At 33.2% G+C, this 16,896-nt stretch overlaps 1 protein-coding gene and 1 pseudogene across 1 annotated transcript in view; both read right to left on the bottom strand.

Annotated features, from left to right (window-relative positions):
• The window catches only part of TECRL (trans-2,3-enoyl-CoA reductase like), a 77,626-nt gene extending 60,987 nt beyond the window's left edge, over positions 1-16,639 (bottom strand). The window contains exon 1 of the mRNA XM_069458185.1: positions 16,406-16,639. Coding sequence (XP_069314286.1) covers positions 16,406-16,639 — 234 coding nt within the window. The remainder of the gene's footprint in view (positions 1-16,405) is intronic.
• On the bottom strand, positions 5,723-5,819 carry LOC138375164 (U6 spliceosomal RNA; annotated as a pseudogene).
• Positions 16,640-16,896: the final 257 nt, after the last annotated feature.

Raw genomic sequence — 16,896 nt, 5'->3', positions numbered from 1 at the left:
ATGATCAATAATCTTTCAATTTGGCTTTGATATGTGTTCATCTGGAACTTTATGAAGGGTACGTTATTGTTTATGCAGTGGTTATTCAATCTATAAGGACCTTGAGAATAATGACCTAGTTTATAGTTTGAGTTTTGCCATGTTGTATACCAATAGCATATGATAAAATTTCAATTAACTTTTGTAGAAGTCAAAAATAAAACTGCGAGTGCAAACTTACAAGAAAATAGAATAAGATCAAAGTTCGTTAATCTGATTTACAAAATCTTTCTCAAATTCATTTCTATGGAAAAGCTGCAGGACCTTTCATGAGACTAAAACAGTTTAAAGGACAATCTTTGATTTGGTTCTCAGCTTGACTGTTGTTCGCGTACATGAATGCTACTGACTTGTGTGCAATGATTTTGCAACCTGAGACTTTATTGAATTTACTTATCAATTTCAGTGCTCCCTTGGGAGAATCTATGGGGTTTTCTAGATGTAAGATCATATCGTCAACAGAGATAGTTTGACCTCTTTTTTCCTCCCCATTTGGGTACCCTTAATTTCCTTCTCTTGCCTATTTGCTCTGTCTAGGAGTTACAAGCACTATGTTGAATAGATAGTGGTAGTGGGTACCCTTGTCTTGTTCCACTTCTAAGCAGGAATGCTTTAATTTTTCCCTGTTCAGTATGATGTTGGCTGTGGGTTAATAGTATATGGGTTTTATCATTTTGAGGAAGTCCTGTCTATGCCTATTTTGTTAAGTGTTCTTATCATAAAAGGGAGCTGGATTTTGTTAAATGCTTTTCCTGCATCTATTGAGAGGATCATGTGGTCTTTGTTTTTACTTCTATTTATGTCGTAAATTACATTTATAGATTTGCATCTGTTGAACCACCCCTAAATCTCAGGGATGAAGCCTACTTCTTCCTGATGGATTATTTTTTTGATGAACAGATGAATTTGGTTTGCTAGGATTTTACTGAGAATTTTTGCACCATATTCATAAAGGATATTGGTCTGTAGTTTTCTTTTTTTGTTGAGTCTTTTTCTGGCTTTGGTATCAAGGTGATGTTGGCTCCATAAAATGTGTTGAAGAAGATTCCTGCTTTCTCAATGCTCTGAGATAAATTCTGCAGGATAAGTACCAGTTATTCTTTGTAGATCTGGTAAAATTTGGGTATGAAACCAACTGCTATGAGACTTTTTTTGGTTGGAAGATTTTTTTATTCCTGCTTCAATTTCAGTACTTGCTACTGGTGTGTTCAGTGATTCTATTTTTTCCTGATAGAGCCTAGGAAGGCTGTGTTTTTAAGAATCTGTTCACTTACTCAACATTTTCAAGTTTATGTGAATAGAGATTTTTATAGTATTCAGATATTGATATTTTGTATTTCTTCCTATCAGTTGTAACTTCTCCTTTTTTATTCCTGATTGAGCTTATCTTCACAAGAACAACAAGAAAATAAAATACCTAGGAATATATTTAACTAAGGAGGTGAAAGACCTCTACAGGGAGAACTATAAAACACTGAGGAAGGAAATAGCATAGAACATAAATAGATGGAAAAACTTGCCATGCTTATGAATTGAGAGAATCAACATTGTTAAAATGTTTATACTACACAAAGTGATCTACATATTCAATGCAATCCCTATTAAATTACCAAAAACATTTTTTTCAGATCTAGAAAAAATTATCCTATTCTTCATATAGAACTAGAAGAGCCCATATACCAAAAGCAGTCTTAAGCAAAAAGACCAAATTTGGGAAGCATCAATTTATCAGACTTCAAGCTATACTACAAAGCTACAGTAACCATTGATGCACAGTACTAGCACAAGAACAGAGACATAGACCAATTTATCAAATGAAAGAACCCAGATATAAAGCCATCATCATACTGCCATCAGATCTTTGACAAAGGAGACAAAAACATACACTGGGGAAAAGAATCCTTATTTGATAAATGGTGCTCGGAAACTTAAATAGCCACTTGTAGAATGCTGAAGCAGGATTTGCACCTCTCACTGCTCACAAAAATCAATTCATGATGGATAACAGTCTTAAGCCTCTGGCATGATGCCGTAAGAATTCTAGAAAAAAAATGTTAGAAAAACTCTTATACACATCGGACTAGGCAAAGAATTTATTAAGAAGGCCACAAAAGCAATCATTGCAATAACTAAAATAAATAAATGAGATTTGATCAAATTAAACAGCTTCTGCACAGCCAAAAAAAATAATCATTAGTGTGAACAGACAACCTACAGAAGGGAAGAAAATATTTTCATGCTATACATCCAATAAAGGTCTGATAACAAGAATCTATAAAGAGTTCAAGAAGATCACAAAGAAAAAAATCAAACAACTCCATTAAAAAGTGGACAAAAGACATGAACAGAAACTTTTCAAAAGAAGAAAGACTACTCGGGCAACAAACATATGAAAAACTACTCCACATCTCTAATCATCAAGGAAGTGAAAATCACAACCACAATGAGGTATCAATTAACTCTAGTGAGAATACCTTTTACCAAAAATCCCAAACAACAAATGTTGGCATGGATGCATAGAGATAGAAACATTCATACACTGCTGGTGGGACTGCAAACTAGTACACCCTCTATGGAAAGGAATATGGAGATACCTCAAAGAACTAAAAGTAGAACTACCATTTGATCCAGCAATTCCACTACTGGGTATTTAACGACAGGGAAAAAAAATTCTCTAAAAAAGACATCTACACTTGAATGTTTATAGCAGCACAATTCAGAATTGCATAGTTGTGGAATCAACCCAAGTGGATTAATAAAATGTGGTATATGTATACCATAGAGTAGTACTCAGCCATAAAAACAGGATGAACTAACACCTTGTATTAACCTGGATGGAACTAGAGACCATTCTTCTAAGTGAAGTATCACAAGAATGGAAAAACAAACACCACATGTACTTCTCCACTAAATTGGAACTAATTGATCAACACTTATGAGCACATGTGGAAATAACATTCATAGTAAATCAAGCAGGTGGTAGGAGAGGGAGAATGGGATGGGTAAATTCACATCTAATGGGTACAATGCGCACTATCTGTGGGTTAAGTACACTTAAAACTTTGACGCAAACAGTACAAAAGCAATTTTTTAATCAAAACTTTTGTACTCCTATAATATTCTGAAATTAATTAATTAAAAATAAAGGACAATCTTCTAATTTGACATACACATTTTTCTCTGATTTTGCATACTTTCAAGACTATGTTTTTCTAAAAGAAACCTACATGTCGAGTATGGTTGGAGAAGAAGCTTTTAACAAATTTCTTTTTTAATTCCATTTTACTTTTACATGTTAAAAAAAGTACTGATTTCCATAAATCTTTGAGAACTGCACTTTCTGAGGCAATTTTAGACCAAAAAAAAATCAGAAAAAAATAATTAGCTACTAAATGATTCAGACATTTACTCAATTAGCCACGAGACTGTGCTCAATCTGCTCCTTCAGTCTGTTAGTTGCATTCAGAGTGTAAAAAGTGGAAAAGATAATTAACAGAGCATATAAGCCCTTCTGATTACTAAGTTAATGTCCCAGTGGCTTCATAGAAATTTTATTTATAATAACTTCTACTTTTTATACAGTTTTACAACATTGTATAAAGGACAAATTATCATCACAATAATTTATACATTTTCACACATCACAATTAATTGTGCAGATGGGAGAATTAAGTATTCCTACATCCAAAACCCTGAAATTCTCTTAATATTTCTTTCTCATCAAAGGAACTGAATCTTAAAACAGTAAATAGATAAGGTATATTGTGTTTGTTAGATAAACCAAAATTTAATTCTAAATTTTAACTGATTATACTTAAGTGAGAACAATCAGCTCATTTGATGTTAAAAATATAAAATCAACTATTTTGTTATATGAATTATAATTTTACTTCTGCTGCCAACATGACCTGCTATGTATGGTGATCATAAAATCATCATTGCAAATAAGAATAAAAATTTCTTCCCCACTGCAATGTGGCAGGAAAATTAGCCTCTGCTCCTCATGGAGCGGAGGCTCCTTCTGTAAGTGGCAGCTATTATGCCATTATCCTCATTGTCATGCAGCTAGGTTTTTTAAAAAATAACTTCTTTCAGTCTCTTTTGAAAGTAGAAAAATTAATCTTCAGTAGTTGTAGAGGACATAGGCTTCGAGAGTGTATTCACCCCACAGACATAAATTAAAAAAGGTAACCATAGAATTTATAGTTCAAAACAAGACAGCTTTAAACTAAAAAGAAGTGTTATCAATAAGTACACCAGGAAAAGGATAAAAATAATCACATTGTTATAGAGTTTAACTTTTGTTGTCATGGAAAAAAGAAAAGCCCTAATATAGCTACTATAGACTTTTAAAGAAAATGAATATTATTAAATCCTAGAAGCTTGATCAATTTCAATGCTTGAAATATACTATATGTTATTTTCATCACACTGCTAGGGATTAGAATTTTCAATCACAGAAGTGAGTTTCCTTGCTAGTTTTGTTACGTAATTGATAAGTTAACTAATACAAATTTTTTAAATACCTTGTAAACTAAGTATTTTTGCAATTTTACCAAAAACATTTGTTGCATTTTTGTTTTCATTCTTCTTTTAAATTAATATATGATGGAGATATAGCACTGGGGATCATTGATAACAATGCTAACAGTAATAACTAACATCATTGAGTATTTAATAAGCATCTAGTACTATTCCAAGACCTTTGCATTTATTAAATAATTTAATTCATACACCATCCCTATGGCTTAAGATATATTTGATTTCCATTTTACAGATGAGAAAACCATGACTCAAAGTGATGAAGTCATTTATCAAGGTCACATAACTAACAAGCTAAAGATGGAATTTTAAAGATAACAACATTTAAGTACACACTGAGACCATTGAACAAAATTAGGTTATGATTAGATAGTTCATTGTCAGGCTACCAAAATATACAAATTAAATAATAATGTGGACAAGGTATAGATCTCATTATTTTCATTTAATTTCCAAGATAAAAAAATAAAGAAAACCATAAAAAGGGCAAACCAAGACTATTTCCCAGACATACATTATGTAAGAACATTTTTTATTTGAAGTGACAGATCATAAAAGAACTAAGAATTCTTTCATCTTGAAATTTTGATAATTAGTATGGTGTACACATTTTCAGGTTTGCATGTAGGGAAATTACTTTAATTCATTGCATAACACTAAAATCTAGTTTAAATTTAACTGAAATAAAAAAATAGTGGAATACCATATTCCTGTCATCTGTAATACCACATTCTAAATTCTATTGCACTTGGATGTATAAATTTGTCTAGCATATGTGGTTGTAGCTATAGTTGATAGAGACTGTGGTATAATTATTCTGTTTTACTACTTATGTAGTGCTATGATTTGAATGTTTATGTGCCCTTACAACTAATATGTTGGAACCCTAACACCCAAGGTGATGGATTGGGAGGTGGAGACTGTGAGGTGACTGAGGGTTTAGTGCCCTTATAAAAGAGGCCTGAGAAAACTCCCTAGCCCCTTCAGCCATGTTAGTACACAGGGAAAAGATGGCCATCTATGAACCAGGAAGCCAGACCTCACTAGACTCTGAATCTGGAGGTTCTCTGACTATAGACTTTCCAGCCTCCAGAATTGTGAGAAGTGAATTTCTTTTGCTTTTTTTCTTTTCAATCAGAAGAAAAACATGGAACACTTCATGAATTTCTATTTCACTGTTGTACAGGGGCCATGCTAATCTTCTTTGTATTTTTCCAATGTACTGCTGATGTTAACACAAATTTCTGTTGTTTATAAGCCACCTTGTCTATGATATTTTTGTTATAGCAGCCCAAACTAAGACACAGCGTTGATATTCAGTAAAGATTAAAGTATTATGGCTGTGTGTATGTATTTCTTATAGGTTCAAGTGTATCCTTAAGATGTACCCAATAATTTATTTAATTTGAACTGTTTTATATTAATACTTATTGAAGCACAGTTTACAGATACATACATACATGAAAGGAAAAAAATTTTCTTCAATACTTTAATTGCAATGTGAACATTAAATATTCATTTTATAGTTGTTTAATATATTTAATAAATGTGAGAATTTTCATGTTATTAGCAAGTTTTTAAAGTTGAATTTGTTAGCGATGTACTAATTTATTCAAGGTTTTGTGCAACAGCCATTTCCTTGGGGAAATTCCTTATGGAAGATGGTATTAGATTGGTGCAAAAGTAATTGCAGTTTCAGACTAAATTTCAAATTATCATAATGAGACTCAAACACATCTTTATTAATCAAAATAGGTACCATTTCAATCAATCAACACATTTTTGCCAATGAGAAATAAGTTTGTTTATTCCTGTAGCATAAAAATCCATGCTTCGGATGGAATTCCATGAACTCTTGGAAAGCATTTTCTGCATCCTGCTGGTTGTGAAAACATTTCCCTGCAAAAAGTTGTCGAGATGCTTGAAGAAATGCTAGTCAATTGGTGAGAAGTCAGATGAATATGGTAGATGAGGCAAAACTTCGTAGCCCAATTCGCTCAACTTTTGAAGCCTTAGTTGTGTGATTTGCCGTGGGGCGTTGTCGTGGAGAAGAATTGGGCCCTTTCTGTTGACCAGTGCTGGCTGCAGGCATTGCAGTTTTCAGTGCATCTCATTGATTTGCTGAGCAGACTTCTCAGATGTCATGGTTTTGCTGGGATTCAGAAAGCTGTAGTGGATCAGACCAGCAGCAAACCACCAAACAGTGACCATGACCTTTTTCGGTGCAAATTGGGCTTTGTGAAATGCTTTGGAGCTTCTTCTTGGTCCAATCACTGAGCTGATCATCACTGGTTGACTGGTTGTTGTATAAAATCCACTCTTCGTTGCATGTCACAATCCAATCTAGAAATGATTCATTGCTGCATACAAGAGAAGACAACACTTCAAAATGACTATTTTTTTGAGTTTCGGTCAGCTCATGAGGCACCCACTTATCAAGCTTTTTCACCTTTCCCATTTGCTTCCAATGGTGAACAACCATAGAATGGTTAAAGCTGAGTTCTTCAGCAACTTTTTGTGTAGTTGTAAGAGGATCAGCGTCGATAATTGTTCTCAAATGGTCATTGTCAACTTCCTATGTCCAACCACTGCACTCCTCATCATCAAAGCTCTTGTCGTCTCCTCTGCAAAACTTCTTGACCCATCACTGCACTGTATGTTCATTAGCAGCTCCTGGGACCAAATACAGTGTTGATGTTGCCAGTTGTCTCCGCTGCTTTACAATGCATTTTGAACTCAAATAAGAAAACGCTTGAATTTGCTTTTTGTCTAAAATCATTTCTATAGTCTAAAATAAATATAAAGTGAATAGCAAGTAATAAATCATTAGCAAAAAAAAAAAAAAAAAAAACACAGTGAGAAATACCCATGAAAATGATGTATAACGTAACATTTATTTAAGCATGCATGCCAATATCAAAGGGCAAATTTCAACATTAAAACTGCAATTACTTTTGCACCAACCTAAAATATTTGTCAAATGTCTCCAATGAACTAACTTGTGTCAAAAAACATAACTGAAAAGAAAATAAGCTTGCCCAATGTCACAAGCTGGTTAAGTGTGAGATGTGGCTGGGTGTCTTCAAACCCTAAGCAGATCCCATGATATCATGTTGCCTCCCAAAGGTGACACTCTTGAATAGGCTCCTGAAAGATTTGCTTTTCTGGTTTACTGAACTCTCTTTCAGTCTTTCTACTACCCATTTTATCTTCCACATGGTTGCCAGATTGAACTTCTGAAAGGCAGATCTGAAAAAACAAACTGCTACCTTGTTTGAAAGAAGAAAATCTAAATGCTTTATTTAGCAAGGCATTCAAGCCCTCTCTCATCAGTCACAACCATTGCATTTTAATCTCAGTTTGTTCCATTCTGCCACATCCTATCATGTACTTAATTATATCAGGCAAGGAGCCTTGGTTGTTATTTCCCTGCCTCCTTTTCTTTGATATGATAATCCTTTTCCCTGGGATGCTCCTTCTACCCTACCCAGGTTAATGCATTGTAATGCACATTGTTTAAACTCCTTTCAAGTGCCTCCTTCAGCGGAATAATTCCTTGGTTCTCATTCTCATACCTAAATTTCTCTTAGATGAAAGAATTTTTTGCCCTACCTTTTTAGTATGATTTATGTTTAACTTGTATGTGCTACTTATCAGATTAAAATTTGTTTTAAAGTGTGTAATTTGTCTTTCCAATAAGATTTATGCATTTTAGGCCTAGGGAATATGTTTCATTTTCAACTCCATGTTATCTATAGTAGCCACACCTAAAGTAGCTGTTTGTCTAATTTGAGTAACAGAATAGGCGTATAGGCATAGCTCTCTCATCTTTTTATGTCTCTCTTGATTTAGTCACCATTTCACTGCTAGTTTCCTTATACAGAAATGTTATTGAAGCTTTATGTACTTTTTTGAACGTATATCCAAGTATTAACTTTCTTCATTCAGTCTTGCTTTGATAGGAAGCAAACTTTCTTCTAATTGCACAATATGCTCCATTTAATCTTTTTCTTTTAATGGCTAACATTTCTTTGTCCTCCCTATCTTCCCAGGTTTACTTTATTTAAGTAGAAAATTTCCAAAGAAAACAGGATTGATTCACTTTTCTTTGGTCTAAAAATTAAATCATTTTAGCTATAAGTTGTTTTCTATATTTACAAAACAAACCTTTAAGAGTCATTTTTACCTTGACTGTTAAGAGAATGCAATCCTTAGAAGGAAATCCAAGAAGATCCTGAATATGGCATGTTCTTTATTTCACATCCAAGACATATTTATTGTACACTAACATTTAGGTTACTTGATCTGTTTGAATCATGGCAATGTTGAAAAGATCATTTCTTGTCATCTAATTCAGTGCTTCTCAAACTATGTGGAACAAAGTGGCATTTTTAAAACTCCTATTTTGTCATGGGCTGACACATTTATAAAATACAATGAAAATAAATTATTAGGAAAAAATGAAATAGTGGTATACCAAATATAAGCCCCACTTCTTTATTATTTCAGCATTAGATTGAACAAACACAAATTACTATTTCATATTGTGATGATAATGTAGGAATGCTCATTTCCAACTACTGGGTTACATAGAGTAAATAATGGATATTTGAACCATTATGGGATTATATTCAGTGAATAATGGATATCTGAACTGATATTGGGAACAGTAAAGGAATACATCTGCTTATAGGAAATCATAAGTGGCACACAAAGGCATTGTTATCTCTTTTGGACCATACAGAGTAAACGTGAATTGGCAGATTGTGACAGGAGGCACTGCATTCAGAGGAATCAAATTTTCCCAGAATTCAAGAAGTGGAAATTATAAACCATATTAAGAGACTGTTGAGTAGTAGAGAATGCTGAAACTTGGAATAATAAGAGGTAGAAAGTAATCCCAAGAATGTGAATCAGGGTACATAAGAGACAGTATAAAGTTGAAGAATGAAAACTAAGTTTCTCCAAAGATCTACTATCTACAAAATAAATGCCTTCTAGCAAACTCACATTTCTTATTCCATATTGATTGATTATCATTTCCCATTCCAAGTTGGATTTCCCCCTAAGTCACTCTACTTAAAGTGGTCTAATTAAGTTCGATGAAGACTCACACAGCTTTAACACAATTCAATGAACATCATAGTATTTAATAAAAGTGATACATATTGTATTTCTCTATGCTCCTTAGACATAGATGACAATACTACTCTTGTCCTCACTCAAATTCTCTTGCTTAGGTTTCTGCACTGCAACATTTCCGATGTCTCTATCTCTCTGTCACTTTCTCTGTATTTTCCTTTTTATTTAAGGCATTTACTTGCTGGAGATTCTCAGGCCTCCATTGTTGGTTCTTTTCTGTTCTTACTCATTCTTTATAAATTTTATCTTTTCAAATCCAACAGCTATAAGGACCACCTATACATTTCTAATTCCCAGATTAACATACTTAACCATGATTATTCTCCTGAATTCTAGATCCTCACACCAAAAGATCTGCTGATATCTCTACTTGGATATCTCACAAGAATCTCAAACTTAAAATGAACAAACTGAGAGCTTCCTACCTGCCTCTCTACTTATCTGTACCAAAAAATAAGCAAGGAAGTAAACAAACAAATCAACAAAACCCACAAGAAAAACTCAGTAAATTATTCCAGCCTCAGGGTCTGCCCTTGCTCAAGATAGCAATTCAGCGTCCCCCCCATCCCTCACCCTTGACAACCAAACAGTATGTTTTATTGTTTCTATCATTCAAGTATCTATGATATCTCCTGAATTATATTCATCCTATTTACTATCTAGGGCACACATAAATATCGCTTCTCTAAGAAAGTCTTCCTATTTCACAGACCAAGTTATCTACTTTTGCTTACCACCCCAAATTACCATGTTTTCCTCCTCTCTATGTTGATATATTTGCACCTAAAATCACTTAAATAGTATTTGTCTTAGACAGGAGAGGACAAAGTCTATGATGATAGGAATCTTATCTGTTTGAGTTAATGTATTATTTCAAACACTCAATAGAGTACTGGAAAAATATCACAACAAATATCCATTGAATTAATAATAATTGTTTGTAACCCTCTTAAGTATCAAAACAGAGCACTGGAGAACCATTGAATCTGGTAAATTTCAACTCTTCTCTTTCTAAATGCATCCTCTAAAATATGTTCATCTATGTAGACTTTGTAAATGAAGTATTATCGCACCTCATGTATTAGAAGATATTAATGACAATTTCTTTATAGCTTAACCATTAACAAAAATAATTTTCTTATGATATATTGAAATGAAAAAATATAGCCATCATTTGATGAATAGACATATAGTCTATATTTGTTTTGTACATATTATTCATGTGTAATATTCTAGAACATATTCATTTTATCTATATTGTTCCACTGATGTATAATGCTCATATCCCCATATGCATGGAATCTCATGGTCTATATAGCATATGCACATTTTTGCATTATGAGAGTTGGATGTAGAGTTTAAGTTTAAGAACTGATGCTACAAAATGGTCCCCATGGAAAATTCCAGTATGCTTCCTAATCATTTCAGAAAGGGATAACAAGTGATGTACAAAACACTTAAATTATAATGGCAAAGTATAACTCGCATGGTTTTCCCACCTCAATAAAATAAGTCTTTCCAGATAAATATTTCTAATATATTGCCACTGTATAAAATATAACTTTTCTTTACAGAAAACTAACCATGTGCCAAACATGGGGCTACATTTTATATACAAATACAGAATCCTTAGACAATTTTGGAAGATTGCTATATAAACTCCAGTTTTGTTAAAGGAAAACCAGGAATCAGAATAGTTAAATAACATGTTAAGATAATAAAACAATAATTTTCAAAGTTTAAATGCAGTCACAAATATGTTTGACTTCAGGACATAAACCGCCACACCATACTGCCTTTCCTTATCTTATGTATTGCTTCAATATAATAGGTTTACTTTTTCTGAGAGAAATCTATGTCAAAATGGATAATATTTAATCAAGTATACTGATTTGTTTGAAATTAGAACTGCACAGTATGTTATAGAATTCCTAAGAGTATCCTAAAAGAAAGGTGAGGATTGGGCTTCTTTGGAGTCACAGAAATGATTATATTCATTGCCACTGTTGGGAGAAATCAGCAATTTGAAATTGAGATAATTTTTAATGATAAAAAAATTTGATCTCACACTTTGTTTTTAATAGAGTATTAAAGGGACTTTAAACATATGTTGAATTTCTAGATTTAAATGTTAACTAATGTTATCAAAAAAAACAGAAAGAATGCTTTAAGAGCTTTTGTCTCAAATGGAATTGCAAGCAGACATCTTTCAAAAACAGCACCCCAGTCCTGATACAAGGTTATATGAATCAGAAGTCAGGTAAGTCAGATGAACAAATCATAAAATTACCCAGAACATGAGAGTTTTGGCTAATGGCTGTCGTTAATATTTCTGAAGTGGAAGCGTATTAAGTGCTTTTGTTCATAAGCAAGGCACACAACATACATTGGCTGGATTCAAAGCTTGATTCTATCACATACTAAGTTTTTCATTTCAACTCTCTATGTGCCTCAGTTTTTTTCCTCTGTAAAGGGGAATAATAAGAAGAAGAATAATACCTAAAAAAGAAAAATAAAGGTCAGCAATATTGGACCATGTCCAAGGAAAAAGAAAACACACTCTCAGATTTGTACTAAAATTCTGTTTTTTCTGAATTTAAAACTCATAAGCTTTGAATTATATCTTATATAATGCTACATCATAAAAAGTAGAAAGAAGAGAATTGAAGAAAAGGGGTGAAGAGATGGGAAGAAGAGCCAGAGGAGTATATGGAGGAAGAGAAGGAAGAAACAAGAGGAGGAAGAACAACAAATGTCATTTGCATGTACATGAAATTCTGAAAACTGCTATGAGGCCATTCTAAAACAGATGTCATTCCCATTTTACAGATAAAGAGATTGAGGCATACATATGTTAAGTATTATGTGTAAGGAAAAATATTAAAAGTGGCAATGTCAAAAATTAAGAATTATCAAAATTTCTAAATATTAAAGGTACAATTTCTATGCAGTCTTCCTGCCCTATTATTCTCTCTACTCTTTTCTTATATAATTGATATTTTTAGCGTAAGAGGGATTAGAGAATTATTGAGTGCTTTATTTTATTCGTGAGAGATTTTTAAAAAGCTCTTAAGAGTTTTGACATAGAGAAAACAAAACAATAGGAAAAAAAAAGGGTTCTTGAGTTCAGGTTTCTTGGTGAAAAGACTAAAGAAAAGAGAATGGGATGATATTGGAAACATTTATTAGCCCTAGTTCCTAGAGTTCCTGCCATGCTTTTGAATCATTGACTTATCACTAGATAAGCTTCTGACATTTACTAAATAGAAATGAGACAAGGAGAGGCAGCAGTTGGCAATAATTGATCGTTATATTTTTTAAATTTATTTTTCCTACAATCTTATGTATCTCATGTTCCCAAAAATGCATATATGCATAAGAATGATATTAAACAATGTATTTTAAATCTGCTCTCCATTTTATCATACTTGATTAGTTATATTATTTCAATCATTCATAGGAAATAACTAAATTAGCTAAATAAATATTCCCATCTGCCTTATGAAAAGCTTGTTAACTTTTGTCATCAGAATTTGACTGTCTACTAATAAATTATACACTAATACAAAGTTAAATTATATACAGACACACACACACACACACACACACACTGTGTTCAGGGTAAACCAGGAGGAATTTGGACATTTGGTGGAATGGTTTAGTCTCTTTCTGTGAATATATGGACATTTACCTCAATAATAATTTGATTTAGAAAACAGTAAAAGTATATTCAAATATTATATTCCTATATCACTACTAAACCTTAGCAGTGTCAAATTTACATATTTCTAGAACAGAAGTCCATTTATATAACCCGTATTTGTTAAACACTTTCTTTGCCCCAATTACCGTTCTAAATGCTAAAGATATATGGGTGAATAACAAATGAAATCTCTCACTTTTTGAAGCTTATACACTAAGAGTAGGGTGAACAATGAATTAAATGAAGAAAGAAAAATAAACAGTGGATTACATGGTTATAAGTCTAGTAGAGAAATAAAACAAGGAAAACCAAAAGAGAACGTTGACAGGCTCTTCGCAATTTTAAATATTCAAGAAAAGCTTCTGGGAAATTTTGACAGTTAAAACCAAAGGAAAGACATTGCCTAGTCTGGAGGAGGGAATGATGTTATCTGACAGAATATAACAGACTAGTTCTAGTTGCTATGCAGAGAACATATAGAAATTGCTAAGGACAAAATCAGGGGGAAGACTTAAGAGTCCTGGCACTAGAGGTGATGAAAATTTGTCAGTCTGGATGTATTTTGAAGGTATTGCCAAGAAGATGAATTGTATGTGGCATGTGAGATTAAGAGATGAGTCATGATCCCTTGAAGTGTTTGGCTTGAGCCACTTGAAGGATGCAGTAGCCACTTACTGGCTTCAGTAACTCTATAGAAGATGTTTGGGAGAAGACCAAGTGGTCAGTTTTAGATACATCAAGTTTTAAATGCCTAGTAAACATCCAGATAGATAGATAGAGATAGAGAATTAGATATAGTGATTTACAGGTCAAAAGAAAAGAACAGATAGCCGTTATATGTTTATGAGTCATCAATAGGAAGATGATATTTAAAGCTATCGGACTCAAAAAGGTAAATTAGGCCAGGCATGGTGGCTCACGCCTGTAATCCCAGCACTTTTAGAAGCCAGGGCAGAAGGATCACTTGAGACCAGGAATTTGAAACCAGTTCGAAACCAGTTCGAGCAACGTAGTGAAATCCTGTCTCTACCAAAAAAAAAAAAAAAAAAAAAAAGAAAAGGAAAAAAGAAAAAAAGAGCCAGGTATTGTGGTGTGCGTTTATAGTCCCAGCTTCTTGGGAGGTTGAGGAGGGGAAAGTTTGCCTGAGCCCAGATGTTTGAGGATGCAGTGAGCTATGATGATGCTGCTTCACTCCAGCCTGGACAACAGAGTGAGACCTTGTCTCCAAAAAAAAGGTAAATTATTGTAGATGAGGAAATAGGGAGAAGTTCTGATGACTGAGTTGTTGACAGTTCACAGCTAAGTCAGATGAAGAATCAGCAAAGAGGAAAGGGAAAAGCCAATAAGGTAAGTTAAAACAAATGTGTATTATCCAGGAACTCAAATAACAAAAGTGATTTAAGGAGGTGGATGTGATTAACAGTGGAAAATGTTGCTGACCTACCGAGTAAGATAAAAGCATGAGAATGGCATGTTGGATTTAGCAAAGTATTTGCCGTGCCTCACTGGTGACCTCAGCAAGCTCAGACTCTGACAAGTGACGGAGGCAAATGCCCAAATGAAGTGGGTTTCGGTAACAGTGAGAAGAGAGAAATGAGAGTAAACAATATGAATACTTGGGGAAGGTAAAGAGAGAAACAGGCAGAAACTGCAGAAGATAGTGGAGGCAAGAGAAGGTTTTTTTGTTTGGTGTGTGTGTGTGTGTGTGTGTGTGTGTGTGTAATTAAGTAGAAGAATATGATTATACACATATTTTTTAATCCCGGGATTTTTCCATTTTTGTTTTATGAATATTTTGAGTCCATACTTTTTCCATTTTAAAGTTTGAGTTAACAGACATAATGCAAAAGTTCTGCTACAAAATATATCACTAAGATACATACATCTCATTGAGGTATTTGAGTATATTTTATCTAACTGAAGCATTATAACAAATCATGTCAATGGATAATTAAATATCAAGAAGTCAAATTTAAATTCTTAGCCAGTCATCAAAAACCTCATCATTTATCTCTTCTTGTATTTTTATGTACATTAATTTTCTCTCTAGAAATGATTATTAGAAGTAAAAATGTAATATTTTTTTCCCTACTAGGGTCAAGACAGTATTCAAAGCATGTTACATATATCATCCCTACCCTTAAAGTTTACAAAGTAAGCTTTCATTAACCTTCTTAATAAGATTTTATTAAGCTATATTCCAAATAAGGGCCCTGGGGCTCACCAATGCAGTGCCTTTCCCAGTCATTGAAAGATAGGAATGATGTAGCAGGGATTCAGCTCCAAAGTACATGATATTTAACTTTTATTAATTTATAACATAGTAAATACTGAAAGGGACTAAGTTATAAGCAACACTACTTTTGTACCCTGGGTGCAGCCCACTACAAGGAAGGGCACTTAACAAGCTCTTAATTTGTCTAAGAAAAATAACTTCATAAACAACAGCAACAACAAAAATCAGTCTTTCTAATGTTTACAAACTGTTAGGAATCATAAAGCAAAAAAAGGTAAATTAATCTAGATTTATTTTTCTCTCAATGTCTCATCACTATTATGAAACAGTTTAGCAAATTACAAAACTAAAACAAGACAAAACAAAGTCCAATTCTACAGATTTGGATATTGTAAATTGCACATCATATAGGTTTGATTGTGCAACAAAGGATGGTTAGACATCCAAAGTCAATCCCCTATTTAGCCTACTGAGTCTCTGTAATGGTTTTCCCCTTGAGATACAAATACCAGGACTGTCACACTTCAAATATGAGCTTCCTGAGCAAAATCTTTATCTCTAAAGAATGATGGTTTCCTGAATGTTTATTTTTTTTGAAATTTAATTAACTCTTAGAAACGTAAATATCTCTGTATTACCTTCAAATAAAGTCTCAATAACATAAAATTTAAATGTATGAGATAAATAATAACTCAGTAATTTCTCATTACTTAGCAACATTTAAACAAACAAATAAAACTCACCTTATCCACAATACATATCTGTTTTCTTGTTTGAGCGTCAAGTATTTCAATCTCAAAGTGAGTCGTTTTTGAATGTCTGACTCCTGGAATTAGCTTTAGAGGGCCCGCTGAGAGTACAAATTGTGATAAATACTGAAAATTTCTCATATCATTCCTCCATAGGGACCGTGTAGCTCCTTGGGAAAATAATCCTCTCTTGCGTTCGGAAGCAAGGGACTTCTGCCTTTTGAACATTGTGTGAACTAACAGGAGAATCTATCATGTCAACCATAGACACTTGCAAATGTGTTCCCCTTGCACCAGTTAAATACTGCTAAGAAGAACCCCTGAGAGGTCAAATGGCATGCCATTCCAAGAGTTTAGTTTTATTTAGCAAGCTTGAAAACAATGACTGATCTTATTTCTATATATAACACACTATTGTGAATTGCTGCAATGTAGAGTATTACTTTACCAGCATTTGAATTATTTCTTGCTTTCTCCTTTTATCT

Source organism: Eulemur rufifrons, chromosome 24 (genome assembly GCF_041146395.1).
Source record: "Eulemur rufifrons isolate Redbay chromosome 24, OSU_ERuf_1, whole genome shotgun sequence".
In the NCBI taxonomy this organism is placed as follows: Eukaryota; Metazoa; Chordata; class Mammalia; order Primates; family Lemuridae; genus Eulemur; species Eulemur rufifrons.
The sequence above is the reverse complement of the archived record's forward strand: the minus strand, read 5'-3'. Positions and strand labels throughout refer to the sequence as shown.